At 51.7% G+C, this 27,506-nt stretch overlaps 1 protein-coding gene and 1 pseudogene across 3 annotated transcripts in view; one reads left to right on the top strand and one right to left on the bottom strand.

Moving 5' to 3' along the window:
- ARAP1 (ArfGAP with RhoGAP domain, ankyrin repeat and PH domain 1) overlaps positions 1–26,858 on the top strand; it is a 103,999-nt gene extending 77,141 nt beyond the window's left edge. For all 3 annotated transcript variants that reach the window (XM_066620210.1, XM_066620212.1, XM_066620211.1), the window contains 20 exons: positions 166–300; positions 2,713–2,848; positions 3,771–3,873; positions 4,757–4,946; positions 6,237–6,282; positions 7,366–7,529; positions 7,764–7,976; positions 9,849–9,954; positions 10,751–10,898; positions 12,188–12,274; positions 13,777–13,845; positions 14,516–14,633; positions 16,595–16,708; positions 17,763–17,905; positions 18,194–18,276; positions 19,675–19,725; positions 21,600–21,663; positions 22,638–22,793; positions 24,807–24,846; positions 25,803–26,858. In XM_066620210.1, the coding sequence (XP_066476307.1) occupies positions 166–300; positions 2,713–2,848; positions 3,771–3,873; positions 4,757–4,946; positions 6,237–6,282; positions 7,366–7,529; positions 7,764–7,976; positions 9,849–9,954; positions 10,751–10,898; positions 12,188–12,274; positions 13,777–13,845; positions 14,516–14,633; positions 16,595–16,708; positions 17,763–17,905; positions 18,194–18,276; positions 19,675–19,725; positions 21,600–21,663; positions 22,638–22,793; positions 24,807–24,824 (2,144 nt within the window). In that variant the 3' untranslated portion in view covers positions 24,825–24,846; positions 25,803–26,858. The remainder of the gene's footprint in view (positions 1–165; positions 301–2,712; positions 2,849–3,770; positions 3,874–4,756; positions 4,947–6,236; positions 6,283–7,365; positions 7,530–7,763; positions 7,977–9,848; positions 9,955–10,750; positions 10,899–12,187; positions 12,275–13,776; positions 13,846–14,515; positions 14,634–16,594; positions 16,709–17,762; positions 17,906–18,193; positions 18,277–19,674; positions 19,726–21,599; positions 21,664–22,637; positions 22,794–24,806; positions 24,847–25,802) is intronic.
- Positions 2,256–2,372, bottom strand: LOC136646779 (5S ribosomal RNA; annotated as a pseudogene).
- Positions 26,859–27,506: the final 648 nt, after the last annotated feature.

The following is a 27,506-nucleotide window of genomic DNA, read 5'->3' on the forward strand; positions in this document are numbered from 1 at the left end:
TATCCATTTCCCTCCTGCGTGGCCTCTCTTTGCCTGACATTGAGCACATTGCACCATTTGTTGCCTTCTGGCTGTCATATCCTTTAAGGCCTTGGCTGATGGGATGGGTCCCTGGCCAGCTGTGATTTCAGCTCATGTCTCTTTCTGTCTCCATCTGGTTTGCAGAGACACCTCAGCTGGACATGGGCACCACTGTTGAGAAGCACTACTCGATTGTCCTGCCTTCTGTTGCACACAATGGCTTCCTCTACAAGGCAGCCTCCATGGCTAAGCTGGTGAATGAGCGCAAGTCCCGGGAAGGTAAGGCCCAAAGAAAGCTGCTCTGGAGGGCAGGTGGAGTGTTTCTCCTGGCAGGGTGGCCTAGTGCTTGGAGCCTCCGTGGGGCCATACTGAATGGGTACAACAGAGATGAGGTCCTCTCCACTCCATGAACAAAACTCAAGAGAGGTGGAGAGGGGAGACTTAAGCCTCAAGTGCTTCCCGCTTCACTGCTTGTTTTATTTGTTTCAGTAGTGCAGCTACAGAGGGGTGGCACGTTAACTATCACAGGCGGCAACTCTGTTGCTACCCAGAACAGCTCCATTGGTGAGTGGAGGGGCTGCTTACATGGCATGTTGTGCTGCCCGCAACACTTACCGCGCCACCCCCTGTAACTACGCTACTGCCATGTTCTGCTGGAGCATAGGAAAGATGCGGCATCTGGTCCTGGGTGCAGATTTCATTTCTTTTCTATAACAGCCCCAGCTTTCTAGTCTTCCTGCCTGCAGAGTGTGTCAGCCTTGCCACAAGGCACCGCACCACAGGAGCATCTTGGAAGTCAGAGGAACGGTGACAGGATAAGATTTGGTTAAGATTTCCAGTGTTTGGGGATGGAACTGTGGTTCCCTGGATGCCCTTTCCGAGGTGACAAGCAGACACTGAATAAATTGTGCAGAACAGAAAAAATTGCTGGGTGTGTGTGCAGGTGCCAGAATCCAGTTAATCTATGCACAGAATTTGAATTTCTCCTGGGGAAAAACACTGCTCCACGGGTGTTGAATCACTACCTTCCAAAGTCCTGCACACCTTGTGGGATCTCAGAGTCAGGGGCTCCTGCAGGAAATGGATGATTTGGCTCCACCCTGGCCTGGTTTCCGACCTGGGCATGGGGATGAACTTGCCGCTATCATCCACTGACTGCCCTGGCAATAGCTGTGCCCTTGCCTGGTGTTGGGTTGAGGGGGAAAGGGTAGGGTACGGGTGCTGGTTCTAACTTTCAAAGTCCCTCACAGCTTGGGTCCAGGGCACCTATGGGAGCAAGCGATCCCATTCAATCTGGCCCACCCTGTTAGATTGGCAGAGGAGACTCTGCTGTGTGTTCTGCCCCCAACAGAGATTGGGGGGGTGGCAGCCACAGGCAAGGCCTTCTCTGTGGTAGTACTGCAGCTATGTAACTCCCTGCTGTTTGAAATCTGCCTCGACCCTGGAGAGGTTCTGGCCTGGCTTAACACTTTTCTTTTTGCTTTCCATGATGGTTGTTCCTCTGTTTATTCCTACCTTGCCGTACTTTCTTTATTTTTTTCCTTGCTGTTTTCTTTTTTACAGCTTATTACTATTTTGATTGTGTTTTAAAATTTCTGCTGTCAATGTAGTATTTTATTATTTCTTACTCTTTTATTGATGTTAATGTTCTGCATTGTTTTATGATTCTTATTATTTATTGCTGCTTTTATTGCTGCTGTTTTTATTGACAGTGTGCTTTTTGTTTTTATATCTATATCTTTTATAGCTATATAGCTATCACCTGCTGCTCCTTAATTGCTTATTTTTTTTTTAATCGAATATGCGTATTTAGCCACCTATGAAAGCCCCACATCACTGGGGGAAGGGCGTGATAAAAATATCATAAATGAATAAATAAGTAGTGGGTGATCTTTTCCAAGAGACAGAGGGAAGGCATGTGATCCTGCTGATTCTACTGGACATCTCAGTGGCTTTTGATATCTTGAGACTTTTCTGGGCTGCCTGCCAGGTGAGGACTGGGAGGCACCAATTTGCTGGCACTTCAGTCCTTTCTGTGGGTGAGAAGGGAGCCACCACTCTGAAATGGGCCTCTTGGGCCAGCTTCTGCGGGAGAGCCTGCTCTCAGGCTTGCCTCTTGGAGCTGCCAGAGGCCTGGCCACACATTCATGCGGAACCTCCATCCAGCTGAAATCTGACTGATGATGCTGAAAAGCTCTGGTTGGCAACCTTCAGTCTCGAAAGACTATGGTATAAGCCTACAGCACCCGGTATTCCCAGGCGGTCTCCCATCCAAGTATTAACCAGGCCTGACCCTGCTTAGCTTCCAAGATCAGACGAGATCGGGCATCTGCAGGGTAACAGTTGAAAAGCTCTGAGTTCTTTTAAATAGTTTTCATGTTTGGGTTTTACCTGCTTCTGTGTTTTCTGCCCGCAGCTGTGGTTTTCAGTGTAGTTGTGTTCCTGTACAGTATATAGTTCTGAAGTGTTTTGTGTTTCTGCTGTGAGCCGCCTTGGGGTGTCGTTCTCAGGGAAACCGGGCCTTCTGTTCTCGAGGCAGCAGGAGAGGCCAGAGACAGGCTGCCTTGCTCTGCCTCCTGAGGCACTCCCCAGGCACACTCTCCAGCAGCAGCAGCAGTTGCTAAGCCCTGCACCTCCCACCCAAGTCCCAACTCACACCCACTTACCTCTTCTTGCCTCTATCTGGTGCAGAATTCAGCCGCCGCTGGTGCCGCCTCCACGATGGCGTCTTTAGCTACTATGAAACCAACACCAGCACAATGCCCAATGGGGAGATCAAGATGCATGAGGTTGCCTGTGTTGTGCACAACCCACCGGACGCACATGGGTAAGCAGAGCCCCCCCCCCCCCCGGGAATGACCTTCTAATGACAACTCTATTACGAGCTGTCCCTCGTAATAGAGAAAGAGAGAGTGCCTGCTGAGCTTATTGGGCTCATGTGCCTAATGATGGCCAGGCAGGATTCAGTGCCTTGTGCAGGATTTGGCAGCCCAAGACTCACGACTCTGGAGTGGGTATTATCATGGTGCTTGGATGGAACCTCCATGTACAGAGGCACTGTGCCTTCCTGGGGAGCATCAGCAGGACATGGCTGTGGCCTTGAAGCTTTCCTTCTGGGTTCCCTGAAGCATTCTCCCAGTTTGAGGACCTCCACAAGGATCTCTCCCAACTGGGACAACGGGCAGCAAAATGGCACAGACAAAAGAAAAATATTTATTCAGTGTGTAGTTAGTCTGTGGAACTCCTTGCCACAGGATGTGGTGACGTCTTCTGGCCTAGATGCCTTTAAAAGGGGATTGGACAAATTTCTGGAGGAAAAGTCCATCATGGGTTACAAGCCATGATGTGTATGTGCAACCTCCTGATTTTAGAAATGGGCTATGCCAAATGCAAGGGAGGGCACCAGGATGAGGTCTCTTGTTATCTAGTGTGCTCCCTGGGGCATTTGGTGGGCCGCTGTGAGATACAGGAAGCTGGACTAGATGGGCCTATGGCCTGATCCTGAGGGGCTGTTCTTAAACGTTCTTAAGCACCCAACTGGTCACTGCTGGAAACCAGATACTGGACTGGATGGCGATACCTGGTCTTATGATCTGGCAGCCCTTCTCAAGTTCCTGTGGACCCCCCCTCCCCGCGCAGTGGTGGTTTCATAGCTGCTATGGATGAATCTGTCCTTCAGCTGTTTGCTCCGAGCCTCTCCTTGTTCTCCCTGCCCCTCACTGGCTTTTCTGCCCTGTCTCTCCCTGCAGGTTTGTGAGCACTTTTGAAGTATATACGGAATCAGAGCGGCTCTACCTCTTTGGGCTGGACAGCCCCGAGGCGATCAAAGAGTGGGTCACGTGCATAGCAAAGGTGAGTCATGAGAGTAAGATGATCCCGCGGGGTTCAGAGACAGGGTGCCACCGGAAGTCACTTGCTGGGGAGAAACAGCAGGAGAGGCCTACTTGCCCATGTGTCTAATTTCTGGACTTCCCCGACGCATCTGCTTGTCAGTTGTGAGGACCTAGACAGGTCTGCTTCAGCAGTCGGACTCTTCTGACATTCCTCTGGGGTCTCCCCAGGGCTCCTCCACTCCTGCCAATCTTGAGCCTGCAAAATTCAGGCTTCTCCTGAGGTTGGTTGGAAGTGGGCCTGTGTCCAGCTCCAGAGCTGTGCACCTCATTCAGAGCTGTGGGGTTTTGATGTGGAGTGCACCAGCAGGTTACCCCCGAGGCCCACTGTGTCTCCCAGTGCCGGCGGTTACATGGAGGCATTCCAGTGAGAGAGGCCAAGCTGAGCTCACTTGTTTCTCTTGGGGGCAGAATGTTGACTGGCCAGACTCCACTTTCCCCCAGAGGTCTAGAAAGGTGACAGGTTTAAATTCTGTGCCTCACACATTTCTGAGGGCTCAGAGCTCAGTGGGGGAGTTTCTCATCCAGAAGGTCCGGGCTTCCACCTCCAGCAGCTCTGGTTAAAGTGGCTCTGGCAGTCAGGTGGGGAGTGGGCCTCTTGCTGAGATCACAAACTGGGCTGCAGACCAGGCTGGGCAACATAGGCCAGTGGGCCAGCTCAGCAGGGCAAGGTTCGCTTGTCTGGATCACATCTGGAGGAACTGGTATCCTTCCCCTTGAGCTCCTCAGAGCCGTTTCTCCCTAGAGGCAACTGTATAGTGTGGGCCTTGCATTGCCAGTGCCCCCCCCACCCCACAGTCTTTAAGCTAATTCTCGTGACCCTCCTTGGTGTTTTCTTCCCCCAGTCCTTCCTGCACCCCTCAGCCGAGGGCCTGCTGAGCCATGACTTCCAGCGACTGGGGCGACTGCAGTACAAGGGTGGCCTCAACCTGGAGCAGCCCAAAGTGGGCTGGTTTGCCTTGGTGCGCTCCACCCTCTATGCCAACTTGGAGGGCAAGGAGGAGACCATTCACCTGAGGAAGCTGCAAGAACTCTGTGAGTGTCCCTCTGCCAGCAGGTCCCTGTGACTCTGGACCAAAACCACACCCTCCCCATTTGTGTGGCTGTGAACATACCAGTGCATGCTGAGTTCTTCTTGGTAACCGCTTTGGAGACACAATCCAGGGGATAACGTGCTGAATTTTTTGGGGGGTAACAAGACCAGCATCAGAACTGCGGCAGGAAGAACTGTAGCCGGGAAGGAAGTCAACCAGAATAATAGTGCCCTTGGCCCCTTCAGTGGGTTTCACAGCCTGCTCTGTCTGTTTCCCCCATACACTCCACAAGCACCCTCTGTAGGCCTGAGTGAGGCACTCGTAGGGCTTTGAACAACTGAAAGGATCACCTGGTGATTGCCTGCCTGCCTTTTGACAGGTTAATCCAGGGTTCCCAAACTCTGTGACTTGACATCTGGGGACATAGTGAGGTATTCCCTAGGGAACTGCAGGCTGTCAGTAAGACCACATAGGATGGTTAGAAGCTCTGCTTGAAGGGCAGAGCTCCTGCAAGCTCCTGCATTTTTGCATGCCTGGAAAGGCCCTCTTGCCTGCCCTGGGACTCTTACTGGCCATTTCCAGATTCTAGCCTGGTCTCTGAACCCAGAAGTAACTGGTGATGACATCATCACCAGTCACTTCTGGGAGCTGTGTGCTGCATTGGCAACAGATGGGACACTGGACACTGAAGATTGGGAAGTGCTGGATTAATCAGTGAAATTTCAGAATATGTGAAGCTTGCCAGAGGGTCTGGTAGCACCAACACATTCATTTCAGTACACCCGTCCGGGGACTGTGTTCTGCTTCACTGGTTAAGAAAGTATAAGAAACCGACCATTTAACTGACAGGAGTTGCAGTCTGTGCTTGTGATGCGAGGGTAGCCTCACTTTTGAGGTATGGTATACCTGCCTGGGCAGAACTGGTCAGCCCTCACCTCAGGTACCTGGGTGCAAATCTTCAAAAGTTTGGAAAGAAAAGCACCCACCCTTTGGGTTGTGCTTGGAAAGGGTCTGGCAGCCTGTGCAACTGGTGGAACATGCTGACTAGGCGACGTCCCGTTTCACACCCTGGCAATGGTGTCCTGGCATATCTCTCTTTTTCATTCTCACAACAGCCTCTGAGAATACACCCAACCAGCGGACCCTCAGACTCTCTGCTGCCTTCCTCATGCTGATCCCCTCCTCATTAGTCAGCAGAAGTGTTAGCTACTGGTTGGAATTGGTGGAGGTTTGCAGTCTGGCAGGCTGACACCCTTCTCTTTTTTTTTTTTTTTTTTTTTTGTCTTTGCAGCCACTCAGGGAGACAATGAAGTTCTTGTGCTGGTTGAAAGGAGAAGGTAAAAAGTTGCCTGGGGGGATGCTGGGAAAAAACCTGAAGGGCACATCATTCTTTTTCATGCTTCTTGCCACAGACTGATTTTTCCTTCATGAATTAATTAAGCAACACTTTTCTGGCAACCAGTTCAAAGAAGCTGATGGAAATTAACCAAAACAGTATTAATATCTCCAACACCTGCAGCAGCTTCAGCTCAGAACAGCAGATATGACACCTGAAAGGCTAAGATTTGAAGTGACACCTGGAGAGCCTGTTTAAGCAGGAGGGTCTATAAAAGGCACTTCAAAACCAGAAGAGCGGGAGCCTGGTGGGACTCCAAAGGGTGGACAATTCCACAGCTGTGGCACCACCAGCAACAGCATAGGTCCTTTGAATAGGTCTGAACTCATGAAATTATAGGGTATTTGTTTTAAATATTTTCCCCCTTTTCAATAAAATGCTGTCAGGCTGACTTACAACGTGCAATTAAAGCAATGAAACAGGTGAGGATTAAAATCTTCAATCTTTAAAAAAAATAAATGGCATCAGATCTGATGCCTGATGACAAGGAACAGAATTTCCACTGCTGAAATGCTGTTACCGAAAGGGCCGCCCCCAGCTCCATGTGGAGTATGGGGGAAAACACAGAAGGTCGCGTCTCTCATGATTTTGATATCTGGGCAGGTTCACAAGGTGCAAATATATGACATAGATGATGATGCTCTGAGCATGTGACAAGTGCCTTTCCCTCACTGCTGAGCAACCACAATTTCCCAAGCATGCCTGAGAATAAGGGACACATAATGGCAAGACCGGCTCCAGCTCCAGGGTGTTTCTTCCTAAGAAATCGCCCACCTCAAGTAGTGCTTAGCTTGACGAGTCACGGCTGGTGTGATAGACTCTTGAATGAGTCTCAAAGACACAACCAATTGTGGTTATAGCAAAACCATCGACATGGTTAGCTTCCACCAGTAGTGTGTGTGCACCCCAGTGTCACATGTCCTGATGGGCCAGGGGCGTGGGGCTTGTGCATTTCCATAAGGGCTCTCTATCTAGTCCTCTGTAACTCAATCCCTGATTGCCTTTTCCGGCTTCCTTCCTCCAGGACACTGTACATCCAAGGGGAAAGAAAACTGGACTTCTTGGGCTGGGTCAGTGCCATCCAGAAGGCTGCTGGGAGCTCTGGTGACACCTTGTCTGAACAGCAGCTCACCGAGATGGACGTTCCCATCATTGTAGACCGATGCGTTGATTACATCACCCAGTGCGGTATGTGAGGGCCTTCAGGAATGGGGGAGGTGGAACATGAGCTTCTTTGCTAGCTTCTCCACCCCTTTCAAGGAGAAGAGCTGGAGCACTGCGCAGCTTAGAAAGTAATATAAGGAATGTTAATGCATCCATAACTGCCAGGAAGCATGCTTAGCTGCGTGACTGTTGCACCTTTCCTGAAGGGCACCCCTCATCCACCTTTATGACAATCAGTCCTTCTGTGCCCCCTCTCAGGCCTGACCTCCGAAGGGATCTATCGGAAGAGTGGGCAGAACTCCAAGACCACTGGTCTCCTGGAGATGTTCAGGAAGGATGCTCGCAAGGTCCGGCTCAAGGAAGGGGAGCATCAGGTGGACGACGTGGCCAACACGCTGAAAAGATTCTTCCGGGATATTAGAGATGGGCTTTTCACCAGGGAAGGCTCCCTGGACTGGCTGAAAACAAGCGGTAAGGGGGCTGGCGCCGAGAATCAGGTGCCTTGCCAAGCTGACCTGGACCCAGAATCCCTGGTCTAAAAAGAGATGCAGAAGAGTCACCAGCATCAGCCACCAGCTGGGGTGAAGAGGAGCAGTAGCTTTCCCCCCATTAAAGATAAGAGGGCACCATTTTAAAAGATGTCCCTTGGCCCAGTTGGCAGAGATGAAGGGGCCCCAGGCTCTCCTATGGCAGCTGCAGGACCAAACTAGACATGCCAGATGCAGGGGAGGGCACCAGGCCGCAGGTTGTGTCTTGTTGTCTTGTGTGCTCCCTAAAGCATTTGGTGGGCCACTGTGAGATACAGGAAGCTGGGCTAGGTGGGCCTTTGGCCTGAGCCAGCAGGGCTCTTCTTATGTTCTTATGCACAGAATTGCAAAACATGACCAGATGGGAGGAGTGGGAATTGTTTAGAAACAGCAAGGGGGGAGGTTGCTAAACCTGGTGAAAATGTGGCTGGTGGGCAGGGGGGGGGCATTAGTACTTTGCCCTGCTGTGGTTTTGATACTGATTGTTCCCACACTGCAACATTTTTTTTAAATTAAAAAATTGCCATTCAAAGACCTTGGAGGGTTTCTTTTTCTTTTTAAATATAAAAATAGCATATGGGGGTGTGGGTCCAATTGGCATGAAAACATCTGGCTGTGTTGCACCTCTTGTTGGGTCCAACTTGCCTGTGTTCATAGGAAGCTTTTCAGCGCCAAATCAGTTTAGGCCAAATCTGTCAAGTGATGGGTGAGCTCTCCTTGACGTGTGTCATAATTCGCTCAGCTTTGATAAACTTACGATAATTCCCCCCCCCCCCCACTGGGGATCTCATGCTGGGGCACTGTTATTTGCCAGGCCACTCTACCTCACCACACCAAAATTTTCCATTGCAAAGATGGGAGACTGGGAAGAGTGTTATGGAAGCCTGTAGACAGAGGCCTTGCTTTTGGCCCTGAGTTCAGGATATCCCCTGTTATTGGGGAGGGGGAAAAAGTGGTTCTCAAGCCTCTCAACTCAGTCCACAGCATACTCTGAATTGGGTTGGTTTTGGAAACCAATTCCAAATCCACTACCATCATTAATGTGCAGGATTTTTTCCAGTTCTGCTACCTGAGGTGCTTTTAGCTGCGGAGTTGAACCTGGGGCTGTCTGTGGGCCAAGTGGTCTCTACCTCTTCTCCCCCCCCCCCCAGAGCTGCAGCCACCCTCTCCCCTTGCTCTTGGGTTCAAACCCCCAACTTTGCCACTGAAAAAGGCCCTTGGGTAGGAGAGCTGGGAAAGGCTCTTCTCCGTGCCTGGTGTCTTGCAGCCAGCCTGGCTCCACATAAGGCAGCCTCAGCTGTTCTTAAGCATGTTCCTTTCACATGTTTCCTTTCACTGTTATTTCCCACCCCCTGCTTTGGGGCAGAAGTGGTTCCCCTGACAGCAGCTATGGCTGCTTGAATATATGCAAAAAGTCCAGACTGGTTTCTTAAACAGGGAGTGGCTGTGTGAATAGGTGAATGCAGCATATAACCAAGTTGTTCTAGCATCCCCTGCTGGTGAACCTTCATCCCCATGAGGCTGAAAAACCAGACTGATTTTTTTTTCCTATTTGGACATTCATTCATTCATTCATTCATTCATTTATTCATTCATTCAACTACCCTGCTTTTCTCCCAAATGGGCACCCAAAGAGGCTAAGAAGCTGGCAACTGGATCGGACCAAAGTGGATCCATCCAGACCAGCACACTGGTCAGTTGGCTACCTCTGGGAAGTCTGCAAACAGGACACGCTGGCATATGTCGCTCTCATGGTGTTGCTATGTATGCCTCAAGTGATCCTCTTTCCTCTTTTGCTGCTTTCTTGCCCTTCCAGCTCTTGAGGATGATGGAGGAAAAATTGGGCAGTACAGGAGACTCTTGAGCCGCCTCCCTGCAGTCAACAAGGCCACCGTGAAGGCGCTGATAAACCACCTCTACCGGTGAGGGGGTGGGCATGCTGGGGGGGGGATTAATGGGCCTTTAGCATGACACAGAGGGAAGAACGTTTGCGTATGGACTGGGTATGGACCGCCTCGACAGGGTGCCAGACGTGGCTTGCCCTTTCTCCAATGATGCACCAGCCACTTCTCCTCCCCTACCCTGGACTAGAAAAGGAAAAGGGGGGCAAGAGGGGAGTGGGATTGTGGAGGAGAGGCTTTCTGCCACTCCAGCCCACCACTCTCCTCCTTCTGTTCTGCTGAGTTCCCCTCTTCCTTCTCCAATCCATGGAGTGGAAAGAGGAGGAGAAGCAGTGAAGGTGAGTGGATGGGTAGAGACGGGTGCCTCCATCAAACTGCTGCCTGAGGCCCCCACCTCAGTCAGCCTCATGGATGGGCCGGCTCTGGTTGTAGAAGCAATAAAAATGATCTTGCTTTGAAACAGAGCCAAAGGTCACACTAGTGCAACACTCTGTCTCCATTAGTGAACTGCTGGATATCCAGTAGCTTAAGAGTCCAGCCGGATCAGACCAAAGTGGGTCCGCCTCCTCTGCCATCCTGCTTCCTATGGCAGCCAACCCAAAGCCTCTGGGCAGCCCACAAGATCTGCAAGGAGGCAGCAGTCCCAGCAGTCCTCCCCTTTAATGGATCCCCAGCAGCCAGTCTTCAGAGACATCCTGCTGTCGCAAACCTGGTGCAGCCACCGTGACTAGTAGCCACTGATTCCTCCATCACACTCTTCTCCTTGGCAGGAGGGAGGTTGTCCAGGTTTCACAGGTGCCTGTTGGTTTCCTTGCAGTGTCCAGTGCTTCTCAGACGTGAACCAGATGACCACACACAACCTGGCCATCGTATTTGGGCCAACGCTCTTCCAGACAGATGGCAAAGACTACAAGGCGGGACGAGTGGTGGAGGATCTCATCCGATGCTACGTGGATATATTCAGTGTATGTGTGGCTAGGAGATGCTAGGCACCCACCCTCCTTGGGGGAATTGCTGGGGACAAGGCTGAGGTTAGGGGCAACATGATGCCGAGGAGGGGAGGGGGAGTGCTAGCAGACCACCATGACTCTGTCCACCACTTTGGCCAAACAGGAGTGGTGGGACACAGGAGGCTGAGTGAGGTCGGGACCCTGGGCGCCCCAAGGGAGTACTGTCGCCTTTGTGTGGCATGCACCCAAGAGGATTTAAAGAAAGTCACTGGAAGGGGAAGCCGATCAGGGTTAGGGGAGGGGGAATGAGGAGGAAGAGGAAGTGCATGTGGGGCAGGGGCCAACCTGGTCGAAGCGTCCTCAGGTAAGCTGATGACTGCAACACTGCAGCGGGCTGTGCGAGAGCAGGGCACTCTGCTCATGCTCACAGGTCCTGCTTTGCACGTGTCAAGGCAGAACCTGAGCAAGAAGGAGAGGTTCTAGTCTGAACCTGGCAAAAGTTAAGGAAAGCAGTGGCCGCAGCAGCTTTTCTGGAACAAAAAGGTTTTTCAGAAGACAATGTATTTTGAGCCCCGCTCTCTTTCAAAGGGAACCAAACCATTTGCAGCTTGACTTTGCAAGTCAGTCAATCCGTGCGATCCTCAAGCCCTGCATAGGAGCCTCCGGGGGTCACCTGGCTGGCCACGCTGGGAACCAGGAGGCCAGACTGCCAGTAGGGGCCACTTTGCTCTGGTCCAGCAGGCAGCCAGGTACATCTCGTGTCCTTCAGATCTGCCGGCCCTCCCAGTTCTCCTGCCCCAGAAATGTCCACCTACCGTCAGCTTGTCAGTGGTCTTCAGCGGCTCTGTCACCTTGTCATTGCAAAGAAGTTCCTTGGCTGTGATCATGGAGGGGGCCAGCAAATCTCACTGCTGTGCTTATTTATCAAGACCATTTCCCTTGAAAGTGTGTTTTGCTTTGTGTTTTCTGCCTTCTCCTGCACCATTCGTGTAGCTGTGTGGTTCTTCCCTGGGGAGGGGACATGGCTCAGTGGTAGGTCCCCTACTTTGCATGCAGCAGATTCCAGGTTCAGTTCCTGGCAGTGCCCCCAGGTGAAGGAGCAGGTGGCGAGAAAAGCATTTCTCTGCGCAGCTTCTTGGGAAGTTGCTGCCTGGCAGCGCAGGGGGTCCTGGACTTGATGGTCTGACAAAATAAGGAAGTGGCACTGCCTGCAACCTGCTTCCGCCGTCCCTGCCCCTGTGCAATGTCTTCCTTTTCTTTTATTCTGTTTCTCTGCTGATGTTGCCTTTCCATACCCTTGGCAGGTGGATGAAGACGAGATGAGGAAACAGCAGGAGGAGATCACGGCCATTATGAAGATGCGGATTGCGTGTTCCTCCAGTGGAACCCAGGTAGGTGTCGTGATGCTTCTGCTGTGCTGCAACACGTGGCAGCCAGGCAGGCAGGTGTGCTGAGACTGGTGGCTTCTCTGCCTCATTGTGTGAGTTCTGAGAGCTGGGCCAGGAGGCCCTTCTTTTGACATGCAGGTGATTACTCAGCTGCCTGCTGCGATACAGGAACTGCTTTTGTGAACGCAGGAGGGTGGCTCATCCTTATCCTTGGGACCATTTCTGCAGGACCAGGGTCAGAGCACAGGTGGGTTCGGGGGCAGAGCAGCTGGAGGCGGTTGTCCAAGTCCAATGTATTTAGCTTGAGCCTATTAAGGATTTTGCTAGGTTTGTGGTCAAAGGCTGGCATGAGATGGTTTGACCCTCTTTGCCCAGGCAAAGAGGCTGAGGAACAAAGGAGAATGGCTGAGTGAAATGCTGGCTGCCTTGGAATGCTGAGGAAATGGCCCAGATCCAGCGCAGCTGAATTTCAACATAGTTGAGCCTCCTGCAGTTCCAAAGTGTTTTGTTATTTTAACACAAACCTGCCCTTTTGTCAGTGCAGAGCAAAGTCTCGCCCCACTCATAAGCAGATCTCTCATCTTTTCAAATGCCTGTAGAAAGGGAGCCTCAGTTTTTTCAATTTGGATTGGGTGATGAGACTGGGAGGGAGGAGTCTAACAGTCCCCCTCCACACCATTTTTCCAATGAAAGTAGGTCTTCTATTCCCCCCCCCCCATCTTCTAGCTAGCTGTTCTTTTGTCTAGTTAGGAAGTCCTGTGGGTTTCCAATCCAAACTCAATTTAGAACCTGCCTGGTTGCTTCAAACAAATTGTTTGCTCTCGGTCTCCTTTGTGGAAAAACAAAGTGATGAAAATAGCACATTGATCTTCCCAAATGGGTTGCTGGAATATTATCTGTTTACATGGGCGCTATCTAGGTGTCTGGAGCTTTACAGTGGAAGAGGCCCCTGCCCCAAGGACCTCACAGTCTAAATAGATACAGGAGAGAAAACAGGAGGAGGGAAGGGAAGGGGAGGGATGCCAGGGAAGCTGTAATGATTTTGTTCACCTGAGGAGAGATTGATTGCAGAGTTCTATAGAGGTTGATGCATGTTGGTCCTGTAGAGGTTGCCAAGGGAGCATTCACAGTCTGGACCCCAAACATTGGCAGCATTTGCTAACTGGAGTTTGTCTGGAGAAGCACAGTCCCTGAAATCCAAACATTCTCTGACTCCCATCAGTAGTCAGAGATACCCCAGAGGAAAACCTTGTAAGCAGCAAGCCCTCCCAAGCCCCTTGACTGGGGGGCTCCAGTTTTCGTCATCCTACCAAACCCCTGGGTGACTTGCCTTGCTTGACTTTTTAAAAGAAATCCAACCTCAATGGTGCTCATCCAGCGGGGCTCTGAGGCGCATGTGGAAAGGGCTTGGGAAGGCTGCATGGGTGAGCTTATTTGCAACTCCATGGCATGGATCAGCTACCTCATGAATGCTGCTTCCTTCTCGTATGTTTGCCCCCTCCCAGCATGCTGGTGACTTCATCTGCACAGTGTACCTGGAAGAGAAGAAGACAGATGCGGAGCAGCACATCAAGGTGTGGAAAGTGGGCAGGGAAGTGGCCCAGAGAGCAGCAGCACTGGGTGGGGTGGGAGAGCCTGCTGGGAGAGGTGTTTGGTCTCTTAGCTAGCATGCTCTGGGTCTGCTGGAAGCCACAGAGTTCTGGCAATGGGGTTAGTAGTGGCAGGAAGAGAAGAGCCCAGGTGCTGGATCAGAGCAAAGGGGATCCATTTAGTCCTGCATCCCATTTGCCACACTGGCCAGCCTGAGACCTCTGAGAGCCCATAAGCCCATGAAAGCAACAGCTCTCCATGGCTGTTACTTGCAGTAAGCTGTATTCAGAGGCATGCTACTCCTGCAGAGGGAGGTTCCACGATAAGCCGTAAGGTTCAATAGCTGTTGATAGACCCCTCTCCTCCATGAATGTATCTAGTTCCCCTTTTTGAAACCACCAAAGCTGGTGGCCATCACCACATCTTATTATCACAGGTAATGATTGTGTTGCCTGAGAAGTTAGTTCTTTAGTCCATTCTGAATTTTTGCACCAATCAGTTTCATTAAACAGCCCCACTGGTTGTTTACCCCTTTCCATTTTTGTTTTCTGAAACTGGCCACTTCCTAGCTGGGGGTGGGGGGGGTGGCTCTTCATAACACTGTCCTTGAAGGTCTGGTTGACTTGAGGGTCTGTATTCGACCCCCGACCCCAGATTCCGGCCACCATGACAGCAGAGGAGCTGACTTTTGAAATCTTGAACCGGAGGAAAATCGTCATGAAGGAGAAAGATTTCTGGAGCTGCTTTGAAGTCAACGAACGGGAGGAGGCAGGTTAGTGGCCACAGAGCAAGAGCTTCAGCCCTCTGACCAGACCAGACCACAGGAGCAAGTTCTGGGCGAGGCCAGGAGGCCTAAGCCAGCGGGGAGCTGCGCAATGGCCACGCAGCCAGAACTGGGACTGCAGAGCTGGGCAGTGACTGAGCATTGGTCGTCCCCTCTTCATTGCACCGATGCACAGCATGCACGAGTGTGTGCCTTCTCCTGAGTAGAACTGGTGGAGGACAGGAACAGCTTCTGGCCTTTGGCAAGGGCCGTTTCTCCAGAGGTTCTGGGGGCATGATGCACCCCCTAAGGTCAATCTCTGTAGGGCCTGGGAAGGGCATTTCCAGGCGGGCTGGGGCCCCAAGTATCTCACAGGCCAGACTCACTACAAGGCTGCTGCTGCTCCAAGTGGGGCTCGTTTGTGGTTCAGGACAGGCTGAGGTACTTGAGTACTTCTGCGGAGCCCCCACTTCTGAGACGTCTGATGCCACAGGCTGGATTCTTGTCTGCCTTTTGCTTGTGGCCCTTCATAGGGAGCTTTGCCCCCAGAGCAGGACAGGGCATCTTCCAGAGCTGCCTTGTCTGGTGGCCCTTTTCAGGATGTAGAGAGGGGCTTGGGTGGAACAGGGTGGCCTTCGACCTTGTGGAACAGGGTGGCCCAGGGACTACCTGTAGCCTGGCAAGGGAGCCTGGACCTCCCTTGCCCCTCCTGCCCTCGATCCTCCTCTGCTTACCCCCCACTGTCCAGACTTCCTTCAGCCTCCTTCCCTCGCGCTGCCCTTTCTCGCCTGGCTCATCCTTTTGCCCCCCTCACCTCTGGGTCCGTCTTCTGCATCTTTGGCCCCTTCGTGCTCTGCCAGTCCAAGCCTCTTTGTCCTTGCCACTGACCCTCTCTTCCTCACCTGCGCTTCTGTGTCTTTCTCTGCTTTACCTCTGTTCTTTCTCCTTCTCGCACTGGCTTACTCTTCTTCCTCTCCTTCCTTGGCTTTCCCCCTTTTTCTCATCCCACACCTTCCTTTATTACCACCCCTGAATCCCTAACCCCACTCCTATGCTTCGCCCCAATGCCTGGCCCCACTCCTTGAGGTCCAGCAGCTGTGGCTCCCTGCCACTAACACTCAGCTTTGATGTCATCACCTGGTTGCCCTGGCTGAGAGCCAAGCATTGACCCAGCATTATTTGCAGGATAATAAATAATAATAATATTACAGGTATTTATATACCGCCTTTCTTGGTCTTTATTCAAGACTTTTTCAAGGCGGTTTACACAGGCAGGCTTATTTAAATCCCCGTAGGGATTTTTACGATTGAAAGAAGGCTCTATCTTTCAAGAGCCACAACAATTCAGATGTTTCTTTCTGATCTGGTTTCACGTTCTGGCCTCCATCCTCCCATGCTCAGAGTAGATGGAATAACTCGGCTCAGCTTGTCAGCTGCTTCAAGGTGGCACGGTGCCGGTGGCCTCGAACTGGCGACCTGCTGTTGTTATCTTCAGGCAAATGGAGGCTCTACCCTCTAGACCAGACCTCCTGCCCTGCCACAGTGGATGTGGAGGGTAGTGCAGGGTGATGGTGGAGGTTTGATCCCTTAATATCTCAACCTACTTGGGCAGGGTGTCCTCTGATGACGTAGCCTTAGGCTGTTCTGCCAGCATGGTGATTCCCAAGGGTTACAACCTGCACAGGATTCTCTGTGGGGTCCTGCTCCTCCAGGAAGGAGAGGTGGTTTTGGGGTCTGGTAGATCCTGATACACGCAGATCAAAGTTTCCTTCCTCTCTGTGTTAATTCAGCTACCCAGAGAGAGGCAGGCGGTTGCTGAGGGCATATTGTTAGGGGTGCTGGCAAGCAGGGCTCAGTCCAGGTGTGTCCCAGTGCCCTGGAAAGTGCTGTCCCCCCAGTTGTGGGATGGGTGGTGAGCAGTGTCCTGGAGGGGTTTACCTTTCCATGAATCCCTCTCTTTCCTCCTTCAGAGCGGCCTTTGCACTACACAGAGAAGGTCCTTCCCATCCTACATTGCCTGGGAAAGGAGAGCTACCTGGTGGTGAAGAGGCAACTGTCCATGGAGAACATGCTGGTCTACCTAGGTAGGTGGAGCTAGCAACAGTGGCCAACCCACCTCTGCTTGGCTGGTGCCTTTCTCTGAGACCCTCTGTGGCACCAGGACTGGTGTAGGCCGTTTCCATGAAACACATTCAGTCTACATTAAGAAACCCCCTAGAATTCATGGTGGATAGGAACACCTGATGCTTTCCATGGATGCAGATTTTGGTCTCACAGCATAGTCCTACCTGCGCATAGCCGGCTCCCTTGTCAGTGAGCTTAGAATTGCCACCTTTGACCTATTGTCTTTGTTTATCAAACTGCAGAACACCAGCCAGGCCACACTCATGGCAGGTTCAGGAAGGCCCAGGGCATGTCCTCTCGCCTGCGTGGCATTCCCTACTTGTAAAAGGCAGGCATGTAGACAGGCACCCACAGTCGGACCTCACAAGGTCTCAGCCAGCCTGATCAGGTTATTCTGAGTGTGGAGAGCACACCCTCATGTTCTGATGCTGCTGTTTTCCTGTTTTGGATGGTGGCAAAATCACATGTGCAACCTTCCTGGAAGCAACACGTGATCAGCAAGCAGGAGCAAGCAACTCGGGAGCATCTTGTGTCGTCCAACCATTTTTAAATTAAACCACAGGTCCAAAGATGAGTGGCACATCTTTTCTAACAAGCCTACATGGCTGTATTGGCAGGAACTTCTGAGCTGAGTGATGTCCCAGGAAATATCTCAGTTTCTCAACTGGGGGTTTCACTGACTGCAGCCGAGGGGGCATCTCTCCCTGATGGCTGAGGTCAACTTGGAGCCTTTTCAGCCACACTAGACGCTGTTCCAGAACCACCTTTCGGAGCGCGATACCATAGTCTTTCGAGACTGAAGGTTGCCAACTACTGGCTGCTTAATGCCTTGTTTGTTTTGCCCGAGTTTTGACGACTGGGGTTTGATAGATTCTGTGAGCTGCCTGGACTACCATTGTTGGCAGAAAGGCAGCTGGGTTCATGCAAACCAGTGAACAGTGTTGGCAGGACCAGGGAGGGCTTCTGTGTCTCACGCGTCTTCTGTTCTGTCCCAATCCCGGTCTTCTTCCTTAGCCAGCAGGGTGGGCGACAGCAAGCACGGGATGATGAAATTCCGGGAGGAGAAGAACTTGCTCGGTGTGGGACTCAGCACTGGCTTCCATGACCGATACTTCATTCTCAACAGCAGCTGCCTTCGGCTGTACAAGGAAGTGCGGGTACGTGGCGGGGGGGCTGTCCCATGGCTTACAGGTGCCCCCCGAGCCTTTCCTGGTGAATTTAGTTGGCTGCCTGCCTGCCATGGCTTTGAAAGGAAATTTGCCTTTTCCTGGGGCCCCAGTCACATTGCCTCTGCTCCGCAGGCAGAAGTTTGGGCAGCGTCACGTGGGGGGCTGGAGCCGTTTTGTCTCATTTCCAATAAGCTCAAAACAGTTTGAATTTCTTTAGCGCTCTCTTCTTCTTGCTCTCCCACTGCTACCTCTTACGGTCTTGTTCTTTCTCTCCAGAGCCACAAACCAGAGAAAGAGTGGCCAGTAAATAACTTGAAAGTCTACTTGGGAGTAAAGAAGAAAGTCCGTCCCCCAACCTGGTGAGGCCCTGTGTTGCGTTCAGGCAGTCACGCCTCTTCCTCTTGCCGAGAGTTGCCCAGGTGGCACGGCTGTGCCTGCATTACGCTTGGAGGCACCTTTACCTTCTGTAACCCCCAAAGCATTACTTTTAGAGTGTGTAAGAGTAGGAGTGATCCACTGGCTAGGAAAAGCTCCCATCCCTCCAGTTTCTTCATGAGTCCCTGATATGGGCATGCCAAAGAGGCAAGTCTGGAACAGTGACCAATGTAGAAACCCAGCGGGCAGCCTCCTGTACCTCACCATGAGGAATGATCCAGCCCCACACCTGAAGTCCAGTCTACCTTGCAAAGGTGCGTTGGCTGGAATGGAAGCAAAACCAGGGGGATGGATCATGCAGAGACACAGCAGAGGCAGCCTTTTCTGGGGGTTGGTGTTTTGGGCTTACAAGAACCTTTAAGGATTGAATTTAGTGTGGTCCACTGGCACGTCCATTTGCAATTCATTGTAAACGGAATGGAGTGGGGGGAGATGTCAGCTGTTTTTGTGGAGCACAAGTTGGGGGGATGAAACATGAGGCCCTGTTGATGCTGGCAGTTCTGTGGGTGGCGGGTGGCTGTCCTTCTTACTTCTCAGAAGTCCCAGAGAACAGTGTTATCTGACATGACGTCATTCTCAGAGAAATGGAGTGGGCAATAAGAGGAGTGGTTGTCACCCAGTCAGCCAGAGGAGCACTGCTTTGCAACTGGCAGTGATGGTGGTGTTTTGGGGGCAACACCCTGCCTCCACCCTCCTCCAAAGGTTCACAGGAGAACTTCTGGCTCAGCCATGCCCGAGAGGCAAAGTCTGTTCTGGACTGTTTCCTGGCTCCTGCAACCATTTCTCTGCTTTGCACCACACTGGCTCTTTCTCCCCTGCGGTGAATGTGGCCGGTTGCCTTTGTGCAGCAGAGCGAGATCTTTGCCCGGAGCTGGCAGTGGGGAGCGGCAAGGGCTTCCAGGGGCCTTGCTGTGGGCTCGTCCCTTTCTTGCATGACCATCACTCGCCTTCAACTTCCAAGGTCTGTGCCTTGAACAGAACCTGGCAGAGGGCAAAATCCCTGCCTGCTACAGCAGCAAAACTGCCTGGCTGTTGGAGAGGAGCGGCTTGCAGCCTGTTGCAACCGGGATGATGGTCTGGTGAGATGGAGGCATCTAACTCTCGCACTCCAGCTCTTGCCACCAGATGGCAGGGCTGCTCTGCAGCATGCCAGTGTCCCAGGCCTGTTTCCACATCGGCTCTAGAGAGATTCTGGGACAGCTGCCTTCCTGTCTGCAGACACCTGTGGAGGGACAGGGCTTGGAGGCTGACTGGGACAAAGAAGTCATCTGGGGATGCCCTTCTTTCCCTCCTGTATCTTATCCTCTGCTTCCCTTTTGCAGCTGGGGATTCACTGTGTTCTTTGAGAATGAAAAGCTGGAGAAGCAGCAGTGGTAAGGAACTGAGCCCACGGGGTCTGGGAAGCACCACAGTTGGCTTCTGGGCTGGTGGGAGGACTTCCAAGTTGCAATTGGCCAGGCAGAGAGGGCCAGTCACACACATTCTCTCTTCTTTATTATTTGCTCCACAGAACCAAAGTGAGGTACAATCATAAGGAGATAACGCAGTGGTTTTAAAGACAATAAATCCAAAAATACATGGGTAAAAACCATCAGCAGTTGTTATGGAGAATGCAGGCCTGGGGCACAGCTAAGATGCAGCTGGGAACCCTTGAGGGGTCCTGAGAAGTATCAGTTTTTGCTTTGGAAGGTGGATGCACAGGTCTCTCCCTCATTCTGCCATTGACATTCAAAATGTGGTTTGTGGATGCAGGTGGCAGCAAAGGGCCACAAGCAGATCAGCCTCTGCAGAACTGAAAGAGCGAAAGGCAGTATTCGGGAGGTAGAGACCAAAGGGAGTTGGGCAGAGATTATACGAGTGCCATGGGAATGCTGAAGCTAAACCAGCAGTTCCTGTAACAGACATGAAAAGTGTACAAAAGTTTCACTGGTGCACATAGCTGAACATGTGCAGCTCTGTTCCCCTCGCCTCCGGAGGGTCCTCTGAGCCTGGCAGAGGCTGCGGACATCCATGTGTGGCTTCTGCTGGGCTCAGACTGAGCTTTACAATGAAAAAAGTTGCTTCCGATTTTTTTTGTAAAACCGGAAGTGATGTTTTTAATGCCTTATAAGGCTTTAGGAGGCCTGGGGAAGCTGGGGTGGGCGTCCCCTCTTATCTGCAGATTCAGGTATTCAGAATATGAGGGCACACCTGTATACACATTTATAGGGCTGAGACCAAACTACCGCACCCAATTTCCCTATCTGATTTGCAGGGGGCAAAACTGGGGGACACACATGACACTTTGGCCATTTTCAGGTGCCACAAGGGCGCTTATTGGCGGAGCTGGCAGAACTCCTCCCTGCAGCCACCAGTTTCCCCCCAGAATGCTGGCTGTGATCATCATGCAGTGTTCACTGGAACATTCTGGGAGCAGAAGGTGGCCACCAGGAAGGCTGCTGTGAACTTGCAGCGGCACCAAACAGCACTGCTCGTTCTCAGTCCGGATTCCCCAACCAGAGCGGAAGGCTCTTTCTGCAGTGCTGACTTTGCTCCAGGATGGAGCCCTTGGAGGGAGGGGGCCTCTTCTGCTGCAGTGCCCTGTCTCTGGAGCACTCTGGCACCTGATGCCCATTTTGAGCTTCTTCTGGGACTAGCAAAGTCCTCTCCCTTTTCTCAGGCTGGTGGAATTCTGGCTCAGTGTTTAAGTTGCTGATGTGGCATTTTTAATGCGCTTCTGTCTCACATTATCCTGCTGTTTATCCAGCTGATTTGCCAGCCATTTTATTGCTTTTCAATTATTTGTCAGCCATCCTGGGAACCTTAAAGTGGATGGTACAGCACAGACTTTCTAAAAAAAACAGTGAATGTTAAAGTTTTGGCTGTGGAGCTTGGGGGTCCCTCCCCATGACCCCTCATACTGCTGTCTACTGGGAGGCCTGATTCACACCAAGGCCCCCAGGTCCTAGATTCTGGTTGGCTATGCTTTGCCCAGTGAGTCTTGTCGATGCAATTCCTGCTAACAATTCCCGCTGTCTGATGAGGCAGCACTGATGGGAAGCCAGCGAGCCAAACCGTGCCGTATAAATGCTCGGTGTCTTGTCATGTTACACGTCCGCCTGGAGATTTCTGCCTGAACGGGCTTTCAGGTTAACAGCAATCCTGTTCTGCAGCTGACAGCTGGACTGCGAGGGGATGTGCGGGGGTGGATGCTATAGTTCTGCTTGTGCCTGTTACCTCTGCTTCCCACCCTGTCACCTTTTCACAGGTATCTCTGCTGCGACACCCAAATGGAGCTGCGAGCCTGGTTTGCTACCTTCCTGTCTGTCCAGGTAATGGCAGGAATGGTTGCGGGGGAGTGAAAGCCCCAGGAAGCCTAGGTCTTCTGATTTGGCTGTCATTTCTGGCCCTGGTGTTATGTTGCCCTGTGCCCCGCTTCTTCAGGGCTTGAACATGGGCACAAGTGAGATCTAGGAAGCACACGCCAGGTTGGGGAGCACAGGAACTGCCTTCTTCCTGAACCTGGCTGCACTGGTCCAGCTAGGTCCGGAAGCTCCAGCAGCTCTCCAGGGTATCAGAAAGACAGAAAATGATCTTTGCCAGACCTGCTTCCACTTGCTACCAGGACTGAAACTGGGGTCTGCTGCAAGGTGTGGCCCTTCTCCAGCAGCAGGACTTGTGTGTACTCCATGCATCATTTGAAAACAGAGTCCAGGTCTTGTGCTGAGGGAATCCAAGTTCTGCAACTAGAAAACTGGAATTCTGTGACCTGTAAAAAAGATGCAAACTGAACATGTTTGCACAATCTCTGTGTGTGCATAAACTAGTATGTTTGTTAGTACAAGCAACTCTGCAAGGACACCCAAACTGCACTTTGTGGGCATGGGGAATCTTACTTGCACCCACATATTTTAGTTCACATACACCTTCACAGCCACAAGGGGAGGAAGCTGGGCTTTGTTCTGGGGTTTTAAATGAAACCTGAGATCCTTAGCAAGTTAGCTCTGTGGTGGTATCTTTGGGAATGCCAAGCATCCAGGCTCAGTCCCTGGCTGGCAGCATCTCCAGGCAGGACTGGCAGAGACCCTTCTCTGTGGAAGCCTTGGAGTGCTACTGCTGGTCAGTGAGACGCTGCAAGCCAGACCGACCCACCGTGGTCTGGCTCTGTTCAAATTAGCTTCATACTTAAAAGGAGCAGGCGGCAGGCAAATCTTGCCTCTTGTGTTTGCAAATTTACACGCACAGGAGGGTATATAGCCAGGTATGTTTCTCCTCATGGCCTCTTCCTTCTCTCCCACCTTTGCAGCACAGTGGTAATGTGTGGCCTTCCGAGTCATCCAAGATCCGCGTGTCGCGGACCCAGCAGGATTCCCGACTGGGTAACATCTCGCTGATCCCGCTCCGAGGCAATGAGAGCGAGATGAGGAACAGCGTTGCTGCATTTGCAGCTGACCCTTTGACGGTGAGAACAGCACCTGCCCCACTCCTCTTAGTGGGTCTGGATGGCTTTCTGATGCAAGCAGGGTCTGGGGGGAAGGGGTAGAAAATGATGGCATTGTGAGGTGGTCAGGATGCAGGCTCCTGCGAGAGGCAAAAGGTTGCGTACAGCAAGGCAGAAGGGGGCCCTGTCTGCACCCCCATCCAAAGGTCATGGACACGGGAGTTGAAATTTTTAATCTGAAGCAATCAGAAGGTGATATTATGTAGGAACCAGTCCTTGGCAGACTCTTTGGACAGCTTCTGTCAGTGGATCACAAAATGAACATGAGTCAGCAGTGCGATGCGGCTGCAAAGAAAGCAATTGCCATTTTAGCCTGCAGTAGTAAAACTGTAGCTTCCAAGTCATGAGAAGTTGTGGGTCCACTTTGCTCTGCATTGATCAGACTCACCTGCTGTGTTCAATTCTGAGCACCCCACTTTAAGAAAAATGCAGCCAAACTGGGGCGGGTTCAGAGGACAGCGACGAGGATGATCAGGAGGCCCTACAAGGAAAGTCTGAGGGAACTTGGCCTGTTCAGCCTGGAGAAGAGAAGGCTGAGAGGGGATATGAGAGCTCTCTTCAAATACCTGAAGGGCTGCCCTGTGGAAGAAGGGAATAATTTGTTCTCCTAAGAACACAAGACGAGCCCTGCTGGATCAGGCCATAGACCCATTTAGTCCAGCTTCCTGTATCTCACAGTGACCCACCAAATGCTCTTGGGAGCACACAAGACAACAAGAGACCTGCCTCCTGGTGCCGTCCCTTGCATCTGGCATTCTGACATAGCCCATTTCTCAAATCAGGAGGTTGCACATACACATCATGGCTTGTAACCCGTGATAGAGTTTTCCTCCACAAATTTGTCAAATCCCCTTTTAAAGGCATGTAGGCCAGATGCCAGCACCACATCCTGTGTCAAGGAGTTCCACAGACTATCTACATGCTGAGTAAAGAAATGTTTTCGTTTGTCCTAACTCTCCCAACACTCAGTTTTAGTGGATGTCCCCTGGTTCTGGTGTTAAGTGAGAGTGTAAAGAGCATCTCTGTATCCACTTTATCTTTCCCGTGCATAATTTTGTATGTCTCAATCATGTCCCCCCTCAGGCGTCTCTTTTCTAGGCTGAAGAGGCCCAAACGCCATAGCCTTTCCTCATAAGGAAGGTGCCCCAGCCCCGTAATCATCTTAGTTGCTCTCTTTTGCACCTTTTCCATTTCCACTATGTCTTTTTTGAGATGCGGCGACCAGAACTGGACACAATACTGCAGGTGTGGCCTTACCATCGATTTGTACAACGGCATTATAATATTAGCCGTTTTGTTCTCAATACCCTTCCTAATGACCCCAAGCATAGAATTGGCCTTCTTCACTGCCGCCGCACATTGGGTCGACACTTTCATCGACCTGTCCACCACCACCCCAAGATCTCTCTCCTGATCTGTCACAGACAGCTCAGAACCCATCAGCCTATATGGGAAGTTTTGATTTTTTGCCCCCGTGTGCATTAATTTACACTTAACTTACACTGAATTAACTGCTTCTGAGAGTAGAACTAGATCCAATGGGTACAAACCGAAAGAGAAGAGATTCTGATTAGACATCAGGAAAAAATTCCTGGTGGTCAGGGCGTTTTGGCAGTGGAACAAGTTGCCAAGGAAGGTAGTGAATTCTCCTTCACTGGAAATCTTCAAGCAGAGGCTCAACAAGCACTGCTGGAGATTCTCTAGGAAGATTTTTGCTACAGGTGAGGGTTGGCCTAGATGATCCTTTAGGTCACTTTCAACTCTTATGTTACTATGACTCTTATTTCCTGGGCGAACTGCCTTGTGAGCCTGAGGCCGCAACCCTAACCACACTTTCCTGAGAATAAGCCCCATTGAACAATTAGGACTTACTTCTGAGTAGACCTGGTTAGGATTGTGCCCTGAGTGTCAGGGCCAGAAGCAGCTGCTCACAAAACTGATTGCTCCCCTTTTGCCTTGTTTTCTCCTCTCCAGCTTTTTCGGGATGTGTGAAGCTGGAAGTCAAACATGCCAGGTAACTGTCTTCCTCATGTCACCTCCAGGGGCAGAGAAGATGACGTTTGGGGAGCTAGATCCCTCTGCCTGCATTTCTGGGGACCCATCCAGACATACTCTTGTTTCTCTTAGCTAGAAAGTTCCTGTCTGTGAAAAATCCCATGTGGCTCTTCACAGCAATGCAGGCGAACAGGGTGCAGTGACAGGGAAGTCAGTAGCTCCCTTCCTGGGAGTTGTCCCAGGGCAGAGCCATCCCTGCTTGGCACGAAGAGGTTCCTGGCAGGCTCAGTCTCTGGCAGCATCTCCAGGACCCCTCCAGGGGGCTGGGAGTTACCTCTCTCACCCATTTGCAGGGGCAGATCCAGCTGCTCCTCAGAGATCAAGCAGAGGCCCCAGACGGGACAAAGGCGAGGTCTGGCTATGCCAAGGAGGGTGTTTCAGAAGGTGCCGCTTTGCTCATCCCTGAGGCACTGAGAATTGACCAGCAGTGTCTGCCAAATGTCTTCTGTGCAGCTGACCAGGAGCAGGAGCCCCATTTTCTGGGTCAGCTGCTCAGCCGGTGTCTGAGTCTGCTTTTGGATAAACCCATCATGTGTTTGTCCAACCTGGTCCCCAAGACCTCCATGGAGATGAAGATTCCCCTGCTCAGCATCCTGCCTTGGCGCTCTGCCTCCCTTGGCAGTGTCCTGATCCACAGGCAGGGTTCAAATGGGGCCTGGAGTCAGAACAGAGAACAAGCCAGAAGCACTTTAACTGGCCTGGAGGAGGCCCAGCCTGGCTAAGGAGCCTCTGCATGACATATGGGGGAGAACCATGACCAACGTGAGTGGGGAATTCACTCCAGCACATGGGAGAGATGCCCCAGGTGAAGTCTCTGTGGGGCTGCTGGGTCTTTTCCTAGCCGCTTCTGACGTGAAGGGCTTCCAGAAGTCCTGCTCTGAGGCCTCATTTTGTTTTTGTTTTTTCCCCCTGTAGGTTTGTTGGCAAATGACAAAGAAACTGGAGGAGCCCAGAAAACCAAAAACCACTTGGCATTTTCCTGGCTGGTCCAGCGGGGATGGGATGGGGGTGGGACACTCAGGACCACAGGCAGCCCTTGTTGAACTCCCCACCTCCCTGGAAGGCCGGGTTGACAGGAGTAGCCAGGAAGAGAAGCGACATTCCTTCTAGGAAATCCCTAGAAACCTTCCTGCCAGGTGACTGGAACAGCTTCTTGTGCATCTTGCAATGGAGCCCCATCCCTGCAGTGGAGGGAGGCCTCACAGGCAAAGCCAAGCCCTGAGAGGAAGATGCTCTGGCAGCAGCCTGGGCCAGACTCCTTTGCACCGTCAGCAGTTTTCAGGCCCTGGCGACTCCCCACCACTGACTTCCTCCCCTGGAGGGAAACAGACAAATGAAGTCTGTTTATTTGGTACCAAGCAGAGTTTGGACTTTGGAGTGACTGGTGACTGTGGAAAAACTGGACTGTGCCCATTCGTTGTTTTAACTCAGACCTGGACAGAGCTGATTAGAACAAGCCAGGAGGAAACAAGACCCCTTCCTGGGTCCTGGCAAAAGTACAGAAGCTGCTACAGAAAAGAGGAAAGCAGGCAAAGTGCACCAACCTCAGTGGCAATTCCGGAGGGAGCCTGTGATGGAGTAGGGAGGGGCTCATGGTTGCAGTCCCCTGCCCTCTCCACTGAGCTGGTGATGAATGGCCTCCTCTGAACTGGTTGGCTGGCTGCTGAGTCACTGAACTCCTTGACAAGGCCACAGACCCTTTCCTGGGGCACGGATAAAGAAGACCCTCGGCCAGACCACGAAGCAAAATGTGGAAACACTGAGGGTGGGGAGGTGGGGCTGAGAACATGTAGATATGCAGGTGGTCTGATGTCCACATGGGGACTTGTCTGGGTCCCCGTTTTCTGAGGTACAGGAAACAGGAAGCCACTGCTGGGAAGCTGGGAAAAAGGGGGGCAGGTACCGTCTTTCTGTTTTCTTTTGATAAGAGACTTCTCTTTTTGTAATATTAAATAACTTTGGAGGACCTAGCGTGGTGAAGTCCCAGCCACTTCTTTCAGGAGGCTGAAAGCCAGGATGGGGGTCTGGCAGGAGACTGTGGCAGAAGGGAAGGAAGGACAGCATTCCTCCCCCAGAGCTCCAGCACCACCCGGATGTCTAGGGGTGTAAACCAGGTTTGTTCAGTCTCAACTGCCCAACCTGCTTCTGATGCAAACGATTCTTCCAGAGGAAAAATCCATTTGCCATGAGACACCTCTGAAGGCGATACTTCTGTCCAGGCATGTTCTGGGATGCCAAAGAGGGGAGATGGGGAGGTTTCGAAATCTAGGAATGGGAGGGGAAAGTGAGCAGAGATGTTTTTCTGCCCCCTCTCATAATGTTGCAGCTTGGGAGTCACCCAGATGGACAGGAGATTCAAGACAGACGGAACAGGAAAGGAAGAGATTTCTATGGCCAGGCCATGGAGCAAAATCTGGAAACACTGAGCATGGGGAAGAGATTGGGGGGGGGTGTTTCAGACCAGCCTGCGTGTAGAAGTGCAGATGAGCAGACATGTCCTCCTCCTCCTCTGAGATGTGAATTTGTGGTGTTATCTGCTAGAAGGCCTGGCAATGGCTACTACCTGGCATAGCTTTAAAAGGTGATTAGACAGATGCATGAAGAAGGAGGACGGGCCTG

The sequence above is a fragment of the Tiliqua scincoides genome, chromosome 3 (genome assembly GCF_035046505.1).
Source record: "Tiliqua scincoides isolate rTilSci1 chromosome 3, rTilSci1.hap2, whole genome shotgun sequence".
Lineage (NCBI taxonomy): Eukaryota > Metazoa > Chordata > Lepidosauria > Squamata > Scincidae > Tiliqua > Tiliqua scincoides.